The 17,036-nt window shown below is 40.6% G+C and overlaps 1 protein-coding gene across 1 annotated transcript; it reads left to right on the top strand.

Moving 5' to 3' along the window:
* Positions 1–208: 208 nt before the first annotated feature.
* CALR3 (calreticulin 3) lies at positions 209–16,025 on the top strand (the record flags this gene model as incomplete). The annotated part of the gene is made up of 9 exons (XM_081320679.1): positions 209–302; positions 5,240–5,341; positions 6,962–7,165; positions 7,817–7,911; positions 8,526–8,735; positions 14,816–14,929; positions 15,023–15,166; positions 15,315–15,407; positions 15,885–16,025. 9 exons carry the CDS (start codon positions 209–211, stop codon positions 16,023–16,025), a joined length of 1,197 nt encoding a protein of 398 aa, XP_081176805.1.
* Between the last annotated feature and the right edge of the window lie 1,011 nt (positions 16,026–17,036).

Raw genomic sequence — 17,036 nt, forward strand, 5'->3', positions numbered from 1 at the left:
GTGCTCGAAGGCAAAAGACTAATCAGAGGAAGGAACCCGAACGACACTCGACGAACGACACCCAATGAAACATCTCCCGGGGAAAAGGCGGGAAAATAAGCAAGTAGGAGTGAGCGAACGTTTCTGAGCGCGCGCGGAGTCGGAAGCTAAGAATCGTTGGCCTCCGGCGGCTGTTGCCTCAGCAATAGTTGTTCGCTACTGTCTTTCGATGGGATCGCTGTTGCTCGCCCTGATTCTGGTTTTAGCTCAGCCTCTGCCAGTCCACGGCGCGGTCTATTTCCGGGAGCGGTTTGTGGACGGAGGTGGCGGCAGTAGCAGCAAGGGCGGGGCAAAGGGCGGGGTCAGGTCGGCAAGCGACTGGGGCGAAATGATTCCTTAACCCATTTTAAAGGTTGCCCATTTGGATTACAAATGAGCCAAGGGCCTGAGTTCGGGCAACGTGCTGAGTCACACAGTTAATAGCCACACTTAACACGTTGCGCGAATATGTAGGTAGTCCTCGACTTACGACCACAATTGAGCCCAAAATTTATGTTGCTAAGTGAGACATTTGTCCAGTGAGTTTTGCCCCATTTTACGACTTCTCTTGCCACATTTGCTAAGTGAATCACAGCAGTTGTTAAGTTAGTAACATGGCTGATAAGTGAATCTGGCTTCCCCGTTGACTGCTTGTCAGAAGGTTGCAAAAGGGGATCACTGACTCCAGGACACTGCAACCAGCATAAATATAAACCAGTTTTCAAGCAGCTGAATGTAAAACACATGACCACAGGGATGATGTAATGGTCAAAGTGCGAAAAATGGTCATATGTCGCATTTCAGTGCTGCAACTGAACGGTCTCTACATGAACTGTTGTAAGTCGAGGATACCTGTACCTCTTTGCTGACCTGTCTATGTGTGCCATAGGAACTTAGCCACAGACTTTTACAACTTAAAACTATCAAAAGTAGGGACATTGAAACAGTGAGATAGTATTTACATTAAAAGTCTCCATTACGTAAAGACTTTTTTTCCCCCAACACCCTGCTCTCTTAACTGAAGCCACCAGATCTGGGCTGCAAAGGCCAAAGAACCATTAACCCTAGCTTAAATGTGATGGATGTGATATTGTGCAAAATGTGGAAGGATTAAGATAGCGGACAGGGAGGGGATAGTGTTCCCTCTGATATGGGATCAGATATTACTTCTCAGCCCAATCTGACACGTAGTTTGTGAAAGGAGAAAGTTTAAAGAGTTATCAGGAAGGTAGGTTATACAAGCACAGCCAAAAGTATTGGTACCCCTCCAATATTTTCCCCAAAGAATCCCAATTTATGGTGAAATAAGTTGAAACTGATGCAAGTAAATGGCATCCTTTATTTTATCGTCTATAGAACAGACAACTTTGCATTTGATGGATTACTAAACATATTATTGTAAATAGAGAACGAAAATGTGTGAATATAATTACTGATACCATTAAAAGATAAAAGATGCTGGATTTTATTGATCTCGAGACTACTTTCATTAGTATCACAGCTGGCTTTCATCTCATAATCAGTCAGCTTGTTTTGTGTCTTTGTGTACAGCATATTTAACAAAGACAAGAGAAAGAAAAGCTGAGAGTTGTATGAGGAGGAAAGGAAAAAAGTACAGTAATAGCTAGGCATGGTAAAGGCTGTAAAACTATCTCCAAAGAGTCTTATGTTCCTGTAACCATGCTTGCTAATATTATCAAGAAGTTTGAAGTCCCTGGGACCTTAGCCAACCTCCTGGACCATGGCTAAAAGAGGAAAGTTGACAAGATGGAACAGAAGGGTCACTGAATGGAGGATCTTCAAAATGGACCCTGGGTGATTTCTTACACCATCTGACTGAAAGTGGCTCCATGGTCGAAGACCTAGGAAGACACCACCTCCCCACCTTCTGAAAGAAAGAGACATGAAAAAGCCAAACTGGAGTTTGCTAAAATGCAGGTTGACAAGCCACAGCCTCTCTGGAAGAACCTACTTTGAACAGATGAAGCTAAATTAGAGCTTTTGGGTATGTCACAGCAGCTCTATACATAGGAAAAAAACAATATTTTTAAAGAAATACTACCATCCTGACAAAGACATAGAGGAGGCTCCATCATTCTTTTTTTCATTCATTCAATCAATCAATCAATTTCTATAACTATAATATTATTGTGGGCCTTGAACCTATTTAGGGCACAATGAAATAAGAAAACTCAAAGCATTCTGGACCAAAACATAATATCCAGTGTTAGAAAAGTCTCAGCCATAGATCATGCTCATCGAGCAGGATAATGACCTATGGCATACGGTACATCTAAGAGGTCCCAAGAATGGTTGAAAAGCAAGCATTGGACTGTTCTGAAGTAGCCTGCTATGAGTCCTGATCTAAATCCAAGGGCTTGGATTTAGTCTTCAATATCTCTGGAGAGAGGTGAAACTCATACTTGTGAGGAGAAATACATCAGACCAAAGACATCTAGAAAAGAAGATAGCTCAAGAAGAATGTGACAAATTATTCAGAGATTCAGAAAATCTTGATTGCAGTTATTGTCTCAAAAAGGTGTACTACAAAATATAAGGAATACCATTTTCCTGATTTTGTTCCCGTATTAGGAACAAAATACGTTTCATGTCATTTTCATTTGTGTTATTGTTTCATGAATTTATTAAATCAGAATCAACAGCAAGGGTCCTTTATTGACTATGGAATAAAGAATGATGGATGACATTTACTTGTTTCAGTTTCAAGTTAGTTCACAGCAAATTGGGCTTCCTTGAGGAAAAGTGGGGTTACCGATATCTTTGGCCACCCATAAATGTAATAACACAAACACATAGCAGCCCCATCCAGAGAAGGTACAATTCAGGTTTTTATTCATTTCAAAGGCTTTCATGCATATTCCATTTTTCAGGGTGGGGTTTTTTCATTATTAAAGGATTTGCTAGCTGGCTAAACAGTCAACTAATTAAAATATAGATAAATCCCCAAAACAAAAGAAAAATCACTATGTAAATATTTGTCACTTAGATCTTGAGGATGATACAGCAGTGGAGTCCTTACTAATCTCTGAGCTTGATTGTTTGCTTATAGACATTTCTTTACCCTCCTAGGTAACATCAGTGCAGTGAGTATGGGGTTTGCTCCTTGTTAATGTACAGTAGTAAAGGAAATAAATAAGGGTTATTCTTTTATAAATTGTATAAAATGTAACACCAAGGTATGAGGCTATCTGTTTCCTGCCCAGGCAAAGTGACTCACAAATGGTAATCAGCAATGACTTGCTAAAAGCTTCCCAGAGAGAGGAACATCGTCCCAAGGTGAAAATTACAAGTAAACAAGATAAGATAGTGACGATGTACAGAAGTTGTCAGAATGACCTGTTAGAAATGTGAAACAACTTCAAAGAATAACCTAAGCTTCTTAGGGTTGGCGTATATGGTGAAAGAGTATAAAATGTATAGCTTGAAAACTGTTCTTTGCGCTCTTGGAACTCAATTCAATTTGGGAAGGGTCAAAGAGGCTGCGCTTGCAATCGCTTTTCTTTTTTTTATTATTTTCAATTTTCTTTTCAGTAAATCTTTGTTTTTGTTAACCAGACTTGTCTTCAAGTTGTGAGTATCAAATTTGGGTTTTTAAATCTCACAGTAGCTTTCCCCCGTCAGTTTTGATGGGGTAATTATTTTTTTTTGCTTGATTGTTTGCCTGGAGTTAATCCTGGCTTATCTAGGTGTTGGCTGCTGGAGAGGATGTATTCTACTTTTTTTTCCTTTTAGCTTTTTAATTGACTCAATTAGGAAACTGAGCAACTTAGACCAAGTTAAATGCAAAAACACTGAGGAATTTCTGGAAGTTTGGCATTCAGACAAATCAGCCTTCAGTAGACACATAGAAATAAATCGTATTTACACACAATTCAAAAAACAATTAAAAAACTACAAAGGAAACAAAAAGACGAAAACATATCTTTTCAGCAGCCAACGCCCAGATAAATAGGGATTAACCCTGGGCAAATAAACATAAAACAATACCCTAATCAAGGAACTACCAAGGAGAAAACATTCCCCGCCAAAATTGGCAGGGTAAGCTTTTACATATAAACAGGGAGCAAACTCCACACTCACTCCCTCTAATGATATTACCTGCCTGGTTGGTACATCTGCAAAAGCAAACAACCATTTCAGAGAGCACCAAAGATCCTGCTATGTTCTCTTCTATTGTATAATAATATAGTAATATAGTAGAGCAAGAGGGACGTGGTGGCTCAGTGGGTTAGGACACTGAGCTTGTCGATCAGAAGGTCGGCAGTTTGGTGGATCAAATCCTGAGTGCCGCGTAGCAGAGTGAGCGCCTGTTACTCGTCCCAGCTTCTGCCCACCTAGCAGTTCGAAAGCACGTAAAAATGCAAGTAGAAAAATAGGGACCACTACGGTGGGAAGGTAACAGCGTTCTGTGCTAGTCATGCCGGCCACATGACCACGGAGACGTCCTCGGACAAGCGCTGGCTCTTCGGCTTTGAAACGGAGATGAGCACCGGCCCCTAGAGTCGGAAACGACTAGCACGCGTGTGCGGGGGAACCTTTACCTTTACCTTTATAGTAGAGCAATTCAGACTTCTATAGAATTAAGTAAGTATCCTACACAGTGTTACAATCTTTCAAAAATAATGTAATATGATCCCCGTATGACCCTTTTTTCTTCTTTCGCTACCAAATAGGTGATTTCCAATTACTCTGTAGCACTTGTAACCATTTTCAGCAGGAAAGTCATATTGAGACTTTGCTGCAAAAACAGTGGTCTTGGGACGACCAAAAACATTTTGTGGTTGTAACCTGTATTTAATTGCTAGTTTCGTTTCATCAAAGAGTTGCTGCTGATTTTGGAACAATTAAGCATCTAAAGTTTGACTTGGTCATTGACTACATTCTTCTTGAATTCCATTTCCACGTCTTATGTTTTTTTTTTACTTGTTGTGTGCTTGTCATTTTAATCTGATTTTTGTCCAGATTTGCAATGACTGCACGTACGTGGATAGGTTCATAAGTACATGTATGTACTACTTTGGATCATCTAATATGTCTGTGTTATCTATCCACTCCAACTTTTTATACCTATCATTAGCACTCTGCCTTTTGTGTATTGTATTTACTTTTTTTTTGTTTGTCTCTGGTTTTGTTTCTGGTCCCTGGCTTGCTATTACTAACAGTTCCATTTGGTGACAAATATTTTTATTTTTGTTCACAGCAAAATGGAAGGAGAGGTGGGTGGTCTCTCAGCATAAATCCAACTATGGAAAATTTAGGTTGACAGCTGGAAATTTTTATGGCGATCGTGAAGCAGACAAAGGTTTGGAGTTAATGTGAAATTCATAATACTTTATATGGATATTCATATTTGGATGTGATTTCTGCTCCTTAGAAGATTTTTTTTAAAAAATTCACACAGAGATTAGAAATACTAAGAGCCAGTCATGAGAGTATGCTTTTGTCTTCTCCCCATCTTCTTGGTTCTAATTCAGAGGTCATTTCTGCTAATTTCAGGATGATAGTCTTGGGCATGTCTTATGCATACAGATTGTCCTAGTTGTCACTCTCAAGGGGGAAGCAGAAATGCATCGTTAATCGAAGGTTAGGGCTAATACCTGTAAGGAGCAAATGCCTAGATGGGAGGCATCTCCTGGTTAACTTTGTCTAGGTTCTAAAGCTAAGTAGGGTTGGACCTAGCTATTGTATTAGGAAAATAAATAATAACAGACTCTATTGAATGTCTAGGCTAAACTGTGAAGTCAAATGCATTCAACTGTGATAGTGTACATAGGAGAAACACAGTTTATACTTCTGAAACTGACTGAAAATTCATCCCATTTAACTACTAGGCAAAGCTATCCATCTATTTTTCACATGGCAACATTTCAGAACATATCTATCTCCACTAATATAAAAAGTATTCCTTTGTCTCCTGTTCCTCATTTATCAACACGCTCACTTGTTCAGTCTAAGGGTGTAGATTTCAGGATATTAGTTGGATTTTGTATTTTTTTTAAAATGGAAGATGAATCGTTGTTTGTTCCTTCCATTCAAGTGCCTTTGGGAGAGTTCATGGTGAAATTTGAAATGTTCCCAGCATCCGATAAAGCCTAATTAAAATGGAGGCTGTATGCTTTCAGCTTTGAGAATGTAACCGAAGTGGCATTGGTTAGAATTCCTTTGAACAGTTGTTGTTGTTTTTAAGTCAGGTGGACAGCTGAAAATTTTTATGGCGATCATGAAGCAGACAAAGGTTTGGAGTTATGTGAAATTCATAATTATTTATATGGATACCCATCATTTGAATATGATTTCTGTTCCTTAGAAGATTTTTTTTAAGTTCACACTGAGATTAGAAGTACTAAAAGCCAGTCATGGGAATATGGTTTTGTCTTCTCCCCACTTGTCCTTGGTTCTAATTCAGAGCTCATTTCTGCTAATTTCAGGATCATAGTCCTATATACACAAATGGGGGCTATCTGGAATGACTTGCCTCCAGAAATTGTGGGTGCTCCAACACTGGAGGTTTTTAAAGAGATTGAACAATCATTGTCTGAAATGGTATATATTTTCTACTTGAGCAGAGGGTTGGACTAGAAGACTCTAAGGTCCCTTCCAATTTATTCTGTTATTCTGCTTGAATACCTATCCTCCCTCCCTCTCTTCATTTATTTATTGCCTCATCCTTCTCAGCAGATTGTATTGTTATCTAGATAAAGATATGGTATTACTATAACATAGAACATGAAGATTTGAAAGGATTTACTCTCCATTTCCAATATGTGTCTGAAATGTGATATTTGTGTTCTCTTTCTCTTCCCCACGCTAGGGAAAGCTGTTATGCTTTTATTGTTTTCTAATTATTATGATAATCAAAGCACTTTGGCAATTCTATGTACAATTCTGGTGTCTGTGTGAAATGATTTCTCATATACTCTAGGTCTGCAGACAATCGAAAATTTAAAGTTTTATGCCATCTCATCACGATTTAAACCATTCAGCAATAAAGGAAAATCATTGGTAATTCAATATACAGTAAAGCATGAACAGAAAATTGACTGTGGTGGTGGTTATGTGAAAATATTTCCCTCCAGTCTGGACCAAAAGAATATGAATGGGGAGTCTCTTTACTACATCATGTTTGGTGAGTTGCTTTTGATAAACTTGCCTAAAATCATGTAACAAAATAGGCAGTAACTTTTTTCACTAAGACCCAAAGTTAATAAGGAGGAATCCTAAAAGGTAAAGGTAAAGGTTTCCCCTGCACATGTGCACTAGTTGTTTCCGACTCTAGGGGCCGGTGCTCATCTCCGTTTCAAAGCCGAAGAGCCAGCGCTTGTCCGAGGACGTCTCCGTGGTCATGTGGCCGGCATGACTAGACGCCAAAGGCGCACGGAACGCTGTTACCTTCCCACCGGAGTCGTCCCTATTTTTCTACTTGCATTTTTACGTGCTTTCGAACTGCTAGGTTGGCAGAAGCTGGGACGAGTAACAGGCGCTCACTCTGCTACGCGGCACTCGGGATTCGACCTGCCAAACTGCCGACCTTCTGAATTCATCTAAGTTAAAGAGTTGACTAAAATACTTCCAGAGCTCCCTTTCAGCTTCTATATTAGGGTTTCAATCATAAAAGATCCTGATTCTTACATTTTTATCTGCAGTTATTACTGGAGATAGGTAGAAAGTTTTATTATTCAGAAAGTCAAAGATTTTATCAATCTGAAATAATTGGCATTTCAAAGCCATTTTCTATACTTTAAATAAGACAAAGAGCAAACTTTATTATCTCTTTCAGGGCCTGATATATGTGGTTCTGATACAAAGAAAGTCCACATAATTTTAAACTACAAGAATAAAGTTTATCCTGTAAAGAAACAAATTCGCTGCAAAGTAAGTGTAAAACATTATGATAATTGTAAAACATGATAACAAGAAGGACGAGGGGTGACATGATAGCAGTGTTCCAAGATCTCAGGGGCTGCTACAAAGAGGAGGGACTCAAGCTATTCTCCAAAGCACCTGAAGGCAGGACAAGAAGCAACGGATGGAAACTAGTCAAGGAGAGAAGCAACCTAGAACTAAGGAGAAACTTCCTGACAGTTAGAACAATTAACCAGTGGAACAACCTGCCTCCAGAAGCGGTGAATGCTCCAACACTGGAAGTATTTAAGAAGAAACTGGACAGCCATTTGTCTGAAATGGTATAGGGTTTCCTGCCTGAGCAGGAGGTTGGACTAGATGACCTCCAAGGTCCCTTCCAACTTCTTCTTATTATTATTATTATCATTTAAAAGTTGTGATCCATAATATTCTGATCTTGAGCCATCAGAGTCAGATAAAAGATGTTGGTTAACTATAATCAAAGAATACCAAGTTTGTAAGCTAAAGTGGGAAATTGAATACTTTACACACTTATTAGACTTGTGTGGTGTTGCTGCCTGAAATTAGTTTTACTGAAGGTGTTGAAACAAACTAATATTTATCTTTTTCCACATTTTATTTAGGTGGATGGGTTCACACACCTATATACACTGGTTTTAAAACCGGATCACACGTATAAAGTGAAAATTGATAATAAAATGGTGATATCAGGCATTTTAGAAGATGACTGGGACTTCTTGACACCAAGGAGAATAAATGATCCAGCAGTGAAGAAACCAGAGAATTGGGATGATGAAGCTGAAATTGATGATCCAGAGGACACTAAGCCAGAGGTGATGCTCTAGGATGGAAGTGGATAATCCCCTATCCAATGTGAATATTCCAGAGCTAGGGCATCCCCAACAAATGGCTAGCCGCAAGGAGAGTATATTGATCTTACGATTAAAGTAATTGTCCTATCATTTGATCAAACACTATTCTCTTGTAATGTAGGATTTTGTGAGAACAGAGAATAAGCGTTTTTCATCTTAGGGATAGCATTTTGAAGGTTTAAAAATGCCATTAGGTATTCTCAGGCTGAGAATACCTTCAGTGTTTCTATCTACGAGATGCTGACAATTTTTTGTTGTTCTTCACCAAGTCCACTCCATTTTACAACCGGATTCAGAATGCCAAGTAACCCTTGGATTACTGTTACAGAGACAGTTAAGGTAGTTCTTCTCATGAGATAGAAATCATACATCACACCCTTTTGTTCAAATTGTGAGGGGCTGAACAATCCTGAGATCTTTTTGGTATGACTGAGGACCTACAATCCTGAGATCTTTTTGCTATGTATCGCCACTGCTCTCATTTGAATTTGTTTCTCTGAATTTTTGTTGACTTCAGTTTCAGTTTTGTTTTCCAGCTTCTGTGTCAACTGCAAATTTGATAAAATCTCACCCATCAGTTTTTTTTTCTTCTATATTATTATATTAGCATAGCACAGCATTGCAGTGCATTGCATTGCATTATATTATTAATAGATTATATGGATGAAGGTTCTGCTCTAGGAAACAGATCCAAACCTTCACTTGCTTGGTAGGTGAATTAATATGCGAATTGAGGAGTTAAGGAAGAAAAAACTCACCCACTAAGATCCTTTTATTTGTTTAGGACCTGGAGAACCACTATTCTTGTTTCCTCCTTTATAGAAAAAGGGTGCACGAATGGTGAATGAGAAAAGCCAGTGTGTATCTTCTTTAGTAGGAAAAGCATGTAGCAGGTCTTAAAAGGTTTGTCCTTTGCAGAAGGACATGCAAAAGAAGAATTGGCAGCTGCTGATATGCACCTTCCCATTTCTTTGTGGGCAATTTTGTCCTATATGTGGGGAAGATGCATGAAATCTGAAATGGCTGACAAGATTAGGTCATCAGCCTTCTCGGTGGTTGCCTTCATATCATGCAATGTACTTCTTCCAAAGCTGTACCCTGGCCTCCTTCTTGTTGCAATTTAGAAAGATGTGAAAAACCAGTATTTTAATTAGGTTTTACTTATGTTTAAATTCTTAGCTATGCATATTGATTTATTTAGAATTAAATTTTATAGACCTTATAATATCAATCCACAATGACTCTGCAAAACACATCTTATCTATAAAACAATAAAAAAGTAATGATGCAAGGGAGCTTTAGCAAGGGAGCCATCCTATCCCAGCCATTAAAATAATCTCATTCAAGATGGGCATATATCCCTACCTATTCCAGAGCCTATGGAAGGCCTTCAGGTTTAATGAAAAGGACAGCAGGGTGAGGGCTCTTCAAACCATCCGGGAGATAATTTTCAGAGGACAGGCACTCCAGCGGACAAAGCTAGTTCCCATTAGATGGCGCTGCTTTAAAGATGGAAGCCACAGCACACCCACTCTGTCCATTGTTACAGGGTAGGCAGGAAAAATGGAAATGAGGTTTCTCAAAGAGCTAGACTGAGGGGTTTTATACTATGGGTGATAACCACATCTTAAATTTATTTAAATAGCCAATAATTAAATAACAATAAGTGACTGGGATGGGTGAGCAATAATCTTAAAAAATAAAAAGTAAATATATATATGGATATATATTTGTGTATGTGTGTGTGTATACATACATGCATGCATGCATACGTACATACAAAGATTAATTCCACCTGGAACCTAAGGACTGCAGCTCATGGAGCAGAGGTATGCCATAAGACATACCCATGACTGTTTGCCTTGGTCACTCTGGACTGGCTGCAGCCTCTCGGTGTTGTTTATGGGCAATTAGCCAGTTGGCCTACTGGATATAAAAAGGACTCTGACTTTTGCTTTGCTAATATTAAGATAAATTATGTAAATAGTATTTGCAATAAAATTAACTAGTAACTGATTTTTTTTAAAAAAAGTGCAGATTTTTTTTTCTCGGCAAATCTGCACTGTCTCTTACTAAGCAGTATCTTAGGGTTTCTATCTCACTGTAACAAATGGATTCCTTTCTCATTAATATGTAATTGCAATTGGGCAGATCAGTCTTTATTTTCCTGGCTCTTCTGTTTTGCTTTACAAATGTGTTTCTATTCCTGTGACATCTGTTCTTCAGAATTTCTCAGAGTTTGTTTTGCATGTCAATCATAAAATCCCTGTTTTGTGTTAGGGGTCAACTAATCTGGCCCTGAAGATATAAGTTTGCTTAAGATAGTTGGAGACTGTGGCTTGACTGGAATGAAGGCAGATGTGGTAGAATCCACTAGAGATGGGGGACCCAGCTAGAACTTCAGGCTTCAGAATCACCAACCTGATTGTGCTCTGCTACACAGTCAGCATGCCACCTACCGAGGAACCAGCTCTGCCAAAGCGGAACCATAGGCAAAAAGGATCAGGTGAGCAACCATCAGCCTCAGTGCATACAGACAAGAACAACTAAAATGGCAGCAGAAAGCTAAGCAGAACTCTTATTAACTGACTCACCTGAGCCTTTTTGCCTATGGATCTGCTTTGACAGGCCATAGGTACAGACCTACCGTAGGTTCCTCTATAGGTGGCACGCTGCCTCTGTAGCAGAGCACAAACAGGTTGGTTATTTAGAAGCCTGAAGTTCTAGCTTTTCTGTTCTTTAGTGGCCATTTCGATTTTTTGCAGCACAGGTTATTTCTAGCACAATTTGCCAGTGCTTGTCACCTCCAAAGAGAGCACTATAATAAGCTGCTATTGCTGCCGAGTGGCTTGCATGTAAAATCCCTGAGCACAAAACCAGCTCTCTTCCCTCAAGTGGACCTGCTAACTCTTGATGGGCTACCGAACTGATTTTGTCTTGAGAATCAAAGACCTTTACTTGGCTGGATATGTTACAGAAACTGGCAGGACTCAACCTGCCTTAACTGGCCCCAGAAGTTTAGCAGGACCAGACCTGGTTAGGAATTGGGCAGGAGATCTCCAATGAATTTCAGAGCCAGGAGTTTGAAAAAGACATATTAGAAAATGGCTTTAGCAAATCACCATGACACTGTTGCCCCCCCCCTTAAAACACACACACACATGGAAGTGTCTGTGTAGTCATCACAAAATGAACATCATTGGGGGGGGGTGTCTGCAGATTGAGAGTAGCTGGATATTTTCTGACCAATTCTTTACTAATCTTGGACAGGAATCTTGATAGTTTCTCAGCTACACTTATGTGAAATAGCACAGAATTTTGAGGAGACAAAATATGAATATTTCACTTTTTTCACTTGAATATTTCCTTCACTGAATTATTTCCTCCCTCAGCTTGCTTGGAACATACTTGGGCCTCTTCCCAGTATTAGCTTTAGGTTTCTTGGCAGTATCGCTGCATGTCTGCTTAGTTGTATGTGTTTGCTCTTGTGACCCGCCCTTCTTTCCATTTCTTATATGCATCCAGTCTTTTTTTCCAGAACTTTGTTAACATAATTACTAACATTTTCTAGTGTTTTCTGTTAAGTCATGAGCTCTGGTGAGCAGGAATGATGACACAGTGGAGTACAGAGAAACTCATTCTTTTATTCTTGCTGGAACTGTACTTGAGCTTTGGGCCGCACCCAGCCACAATATATAGCCTAGCCCTAAGGTGGCAGCCAATAGGTTTGAACCCGTGCTTGCCGCCAGGGGCTGACCAATTGCAGGACCAGAGACAGCCTGTCTGGGTAGCTGGAGAGCCGTTAGCTCTCCAGCAAGGCACGTGGTGTAATACCACAAGCCCAATACATAACATTTTCCTTTTAAATTTCTTTGTGCCTTTCATTATTCTTATGATAATGCACTTGGTAATTATTTCTTTGAAAGTGCTGGGCCCTTATTATTCATTTATGAGCTATAAGACGTTCACTAGAATTTGTCTGAGTTCATTGAAATAACGTTTTCTGAAACATGAGCTACAGCCAAAGCTCACTTACTATTCACATTCCATAATGACAAAAATTATAGCATTAGCAGCTTCTTCATAAGGTTTATGTTACCTTATTGTCAAAGGCCATTTCTTGACTTTTAGGATTGCTGACTCACTCCTTCATTCTTTTTTCTAAATAAGAATATTTTCAGCAAGATGCCAGGGATTTGCTCAATACTGATTCCCAGTAGATATGTTATTTTGTTATTTCTGCTACTACTAGACATTGCCCAATGCAAAGTAGTAGAACAATGCCAACCAGAAGAGTTAGGCATCCTAGAGCCAAGTTTTGCAATCAGCCTGTCCCAGGTAACCATGAGGTAAACCAAGTCCAGAAAAGAGCTTGGTCAGAGACTTGCTTTGTCAGATCCTTTGAATATTTAATTATTCATTTTTTTATCCTGCCGCAGTCTCACAGTTCAATAATAATAATAATAATAATAATAATAATAATAATAATAATAATAATAAGAAGAAGAAGAAGAAGAAGAAGAAGAAGAAGAAGAAGAAGAAGAAGAAGAAGAAGAAGAAGAAGAAGTTGGAAGGGACCTTGGAGGTCATGTAGCCCAACCCCCTGCTCAGGCAGGAAACCCTATACCATTTCAGGCAAATGGCTGTCCAGTCTCTTCTTAAAAACTTCCAGTGTTGGAGCATTCTCCTGGTTATAATGTCATAATGAAAACAATACTGTGGATTGGAGCCACAATATTTCTATTTTTCTCCATTTATTATTACTAAATCCATTTTGTGGCATTTATCTTGCTCATTTATCTTGAATTTTCCTACACATTATTTCATTTTCAGTCTTCTATGCATGTGTGTGTGGGAATGCATATACACACCTTCAAGTTGGTCATGATTTCTGGTAACTGACAAACGTCCCTGGTGTTTTCTTGACCACAATTTTCAAAAGAGGTTTGCTCTTGCTTTCTTCTTCCTACAGCTGAGAGACAGTCACTGGTCCAAAGTTAGCAAGTTAGCTTAATGGCTAAGGTGGGACTAGAATTCAAGGTCTCTCTGATTCTAGCCTGATGCTTTAACCCTACATCAAAGGGAGTACTTTTTTTCAATCATTCAAAACCTATTAAATAAGAATTAGATATAATTCTTTTAGAACTGCTCAGACTTTGAATACAAACATCTGTGAGCAAGGAAGCAGGAAAATTCCAAAACTACGTTTAAGGTATCCTGTTGGAATGAATGTCCGAGGATTAGAGATTTCTCTTTTTTTCCATGGGATTGGAATGCTATATGGCAGGGGTGTCAAACTCAATTTCATTGAGGGCCGCATCAGAATTGCGGTTGCCCTCAGGGGGCCGGGTGGGTGTGGCCTGGGTGGGCGTGGCCTACTGGGTGGGCGTGGCTAGAGTGTGTATGGCCTACTGGGTGGGCGTGGCCAGCTCTACATCGTTCGCATCAAGGGTGCCTATGGGGGCCTGGGCAGGAGTGGGACAGATCTGAGGGTCTCTGGCAGGAGGAGAGTCTCTGGGCCAGGGCCAAGGCAGTGGGGGCCGTTCCCTCACTGTTTCCAGGATGGCTTCGCGGGCCGCATGAAACCACTTCGCGGGCCAGATCTGGCCCCCGGGCCTTGTGTTTGACATGTCTGCTATATGGGAATGATCTTGGAAGACAGGAGGAAGAGCCACAGTTTAAACAGTGGTCAGACAAATGGCAACTGAGGAAACACCTCCAAAGGGACCCTCCCTAGTTTTTGGGACTGCAGAGGAGAGGGGTAAGAGATGGTACTTTCAGTCATGCAAATTTTGTTAATGTAACCTTACAGTAAACCTTGAGCCATACTTCTGAGTGTGCTTCTTCTCTGGTCTATGGCACAAGACTGACAGGATGAGAGTGTACTGTAGTATATGGCAAGGTTGATTAAAAACTATTTACTATACTAAATACTAAACATACGAAATACTGTTTTCCCCATAGAGCTAGTGGATTTTACCTGCTGACCAGGAATTGCTCATTTCTCTTTTCTTTCATTTTTTTTTTCATCCCTATGATAGGATTGGGATATTGATGAATACATTGTGGACAACAGCGCTGAAAAACCTAAAGACTGGGATGATGCAGCACAGGGCACCTGGCAACCTCCTCTGCTCAAGAATCCTCTCTACAGAGTACGACACCACTTTTTCATGTTTTGAGGTGAACTTTGAGGAATTGGGTGGCCATTGGGGCAGACCATACTGAGAACGTTTGGTTTATTTCAGGGGGAGTGGCGGCCCAGGAAAATCCCAAATCCCAACTACAAAGGCATTTGGCTCCATCCCCAGATTGCGAATCCTGAATACGTGCCAGACCCAAGCCTTTCTGTTTATGAGAACATCAGCGTCATTGGTCTAGAACTTTGGCAGGTCAGCTGGGCTTCTTCCTGGTTCGTATGTTAATTAGGGGCCATCTTCATTGGCTGAAGTGAGCAGATTCCTGTTTGCATGAAAAAGAATTAGCAACATAGCTGTTGATTCAAATGTATATAAACACTATTGTGTTCCTTAATTGCAGGTGAGATCTGGAACTATTTTTGATAATTTTTTGATCACTGATGATGAAGAGTATGCAAAGAAATTTGGTGATGAAACATGGGGCAAAACAAAGGTAAGAATGATCTCTTCTCTGAAATGCAGCTAAGGCGTAGATTCCTTCTGTGGTTGTATTGTTCTTTTATTACTTGACCCTTTTCTCAAAGAGCTATTTTTGCTTAAATGGCTGATATTGGAACAGGGAATCCACTATGATTGTTCTGCAGGTTCCTTTCCAAAATAGCCCCAGTCACCCAGTAAGGCTGTTTGAGATGGCTTTCTCAGTACACCTGGATGGATGCTGACAGTTTTCTCACCTGGATGAGAAAATAAAAGGGGAGCCTCTTTGCCCCGTCCAATGGCAGCAGCTGTTGCACGGGGAACCTGAGCCTGTTCTGCCTGCAGCTTGTTCTTCCAGTTGTCATATTAGGTTAGTTGGGAGGAAACAGATCAAAGAAAACTCCTGCAAGGGACTAGATTTGCCCAGCTGGGTATCTGAGATGACAGCAGGTTTCCTTAAGGTGACCTTTCTTTTTCCATTTAAAATTTCCAGGAGCCGGAACAGGCAATGAGCTACAAAGAAATAGAGAAAGGAAAGGAAAGGAAACAGAGGAAAACTCAGAAGATGCCAAAAAAGAAACCACCTCAAAAGAACAAATCTGAGAGGATTGTAGCGCAGAAGGAGGAGCTCTGATTTTTTTCCTCAGAATTTGAGTTGGAGCTAACAGTGGAAGATACTAAGGGCTGGGGACCACGTTTGATTAAACAGATAGCTTGGGAAACTGTTTGGTTTCAGCTGAGAATGATATCAAAAGGGTTTTGTTTCTTTTGTAAAGTCAATTGTTGACAAAGAGAGTCCACAATTACTTAGTTTCCCTATCTCCATCATTCACTAGCAAAGACACGTTTGTGTGAACCCAGAAGCAGGCAGAGGGCTGTAACTCCCAAATTATCTCTGGGACTCGGGGTTGCATGGGGAGGGGGGTGTGTGTCTCACTGCTATTTCTGAATTGCCCCAGAGATCCTTCCAATGCAAAAAGTGGGGAAGGAAGGAGAAATGTCCCTTTCTAGCCTCCGAAGTCTTCTAGGCCAGGGCTTTTTAACCGGTGGTACACATACCACTTGTGATACTTTCGCACCTGGTAGGTGGTTCGCGACCATCCTAGACGAGTGTAGCGGGGGAGGGGAATGAGCTGAAGTGGCGGCAGCACCGCACAAGCCTGAGGGAGAGACAGCTGGAGCTGCAGGGCTGTCGGGGCTCGGCAGAAGCCCCAGGATCGGCACACGCTTCAACAGGGCTGCAGGGGCGAGACAGAAGCCCCAGGATCAGCGCTTCCGGCATACACCGAAGAGAAAATAGGGGGAGAGAGGAGACGCTATAAAACAGGCATGTCAAACTCGCAATGTCGTGTGACATATCGTGAGTTTTTTCCCATTCCTGGCAATGGGGTGGGCACGGTTTTGGCAAGACGCATCCGGCCTGTGGGCCAGCAGTTTGACATGCCTGCTATAAAAGAAGGTTTCGGCAGGAGAGGGAAAGGGAAAAAAGAGACAAAGAGAAGGGGACTGCAAAAGAGAGACGGAGAAGCGCAGCCTTGAGAGGAATCAGCTGGAGGTGCACGGAAGAGAAAAGGGAGGGGAGAGAAGAGAGGATATAAAAAGGGAAGAGAAGAGAGGATATACTGTAAGAAGGGGGAAGAGAAGA

This window comes from Vipera berus (genome assembly GCF_964194415.1).
Source record: "Vipera berus genome assembly, chromosome: 1".
NCBI classification, from domain to species: Eukaryota; Metazoa; Chordata; class Lepidosauria; order Squamata; family Viperidae; genus Vipera; species Vipera berus.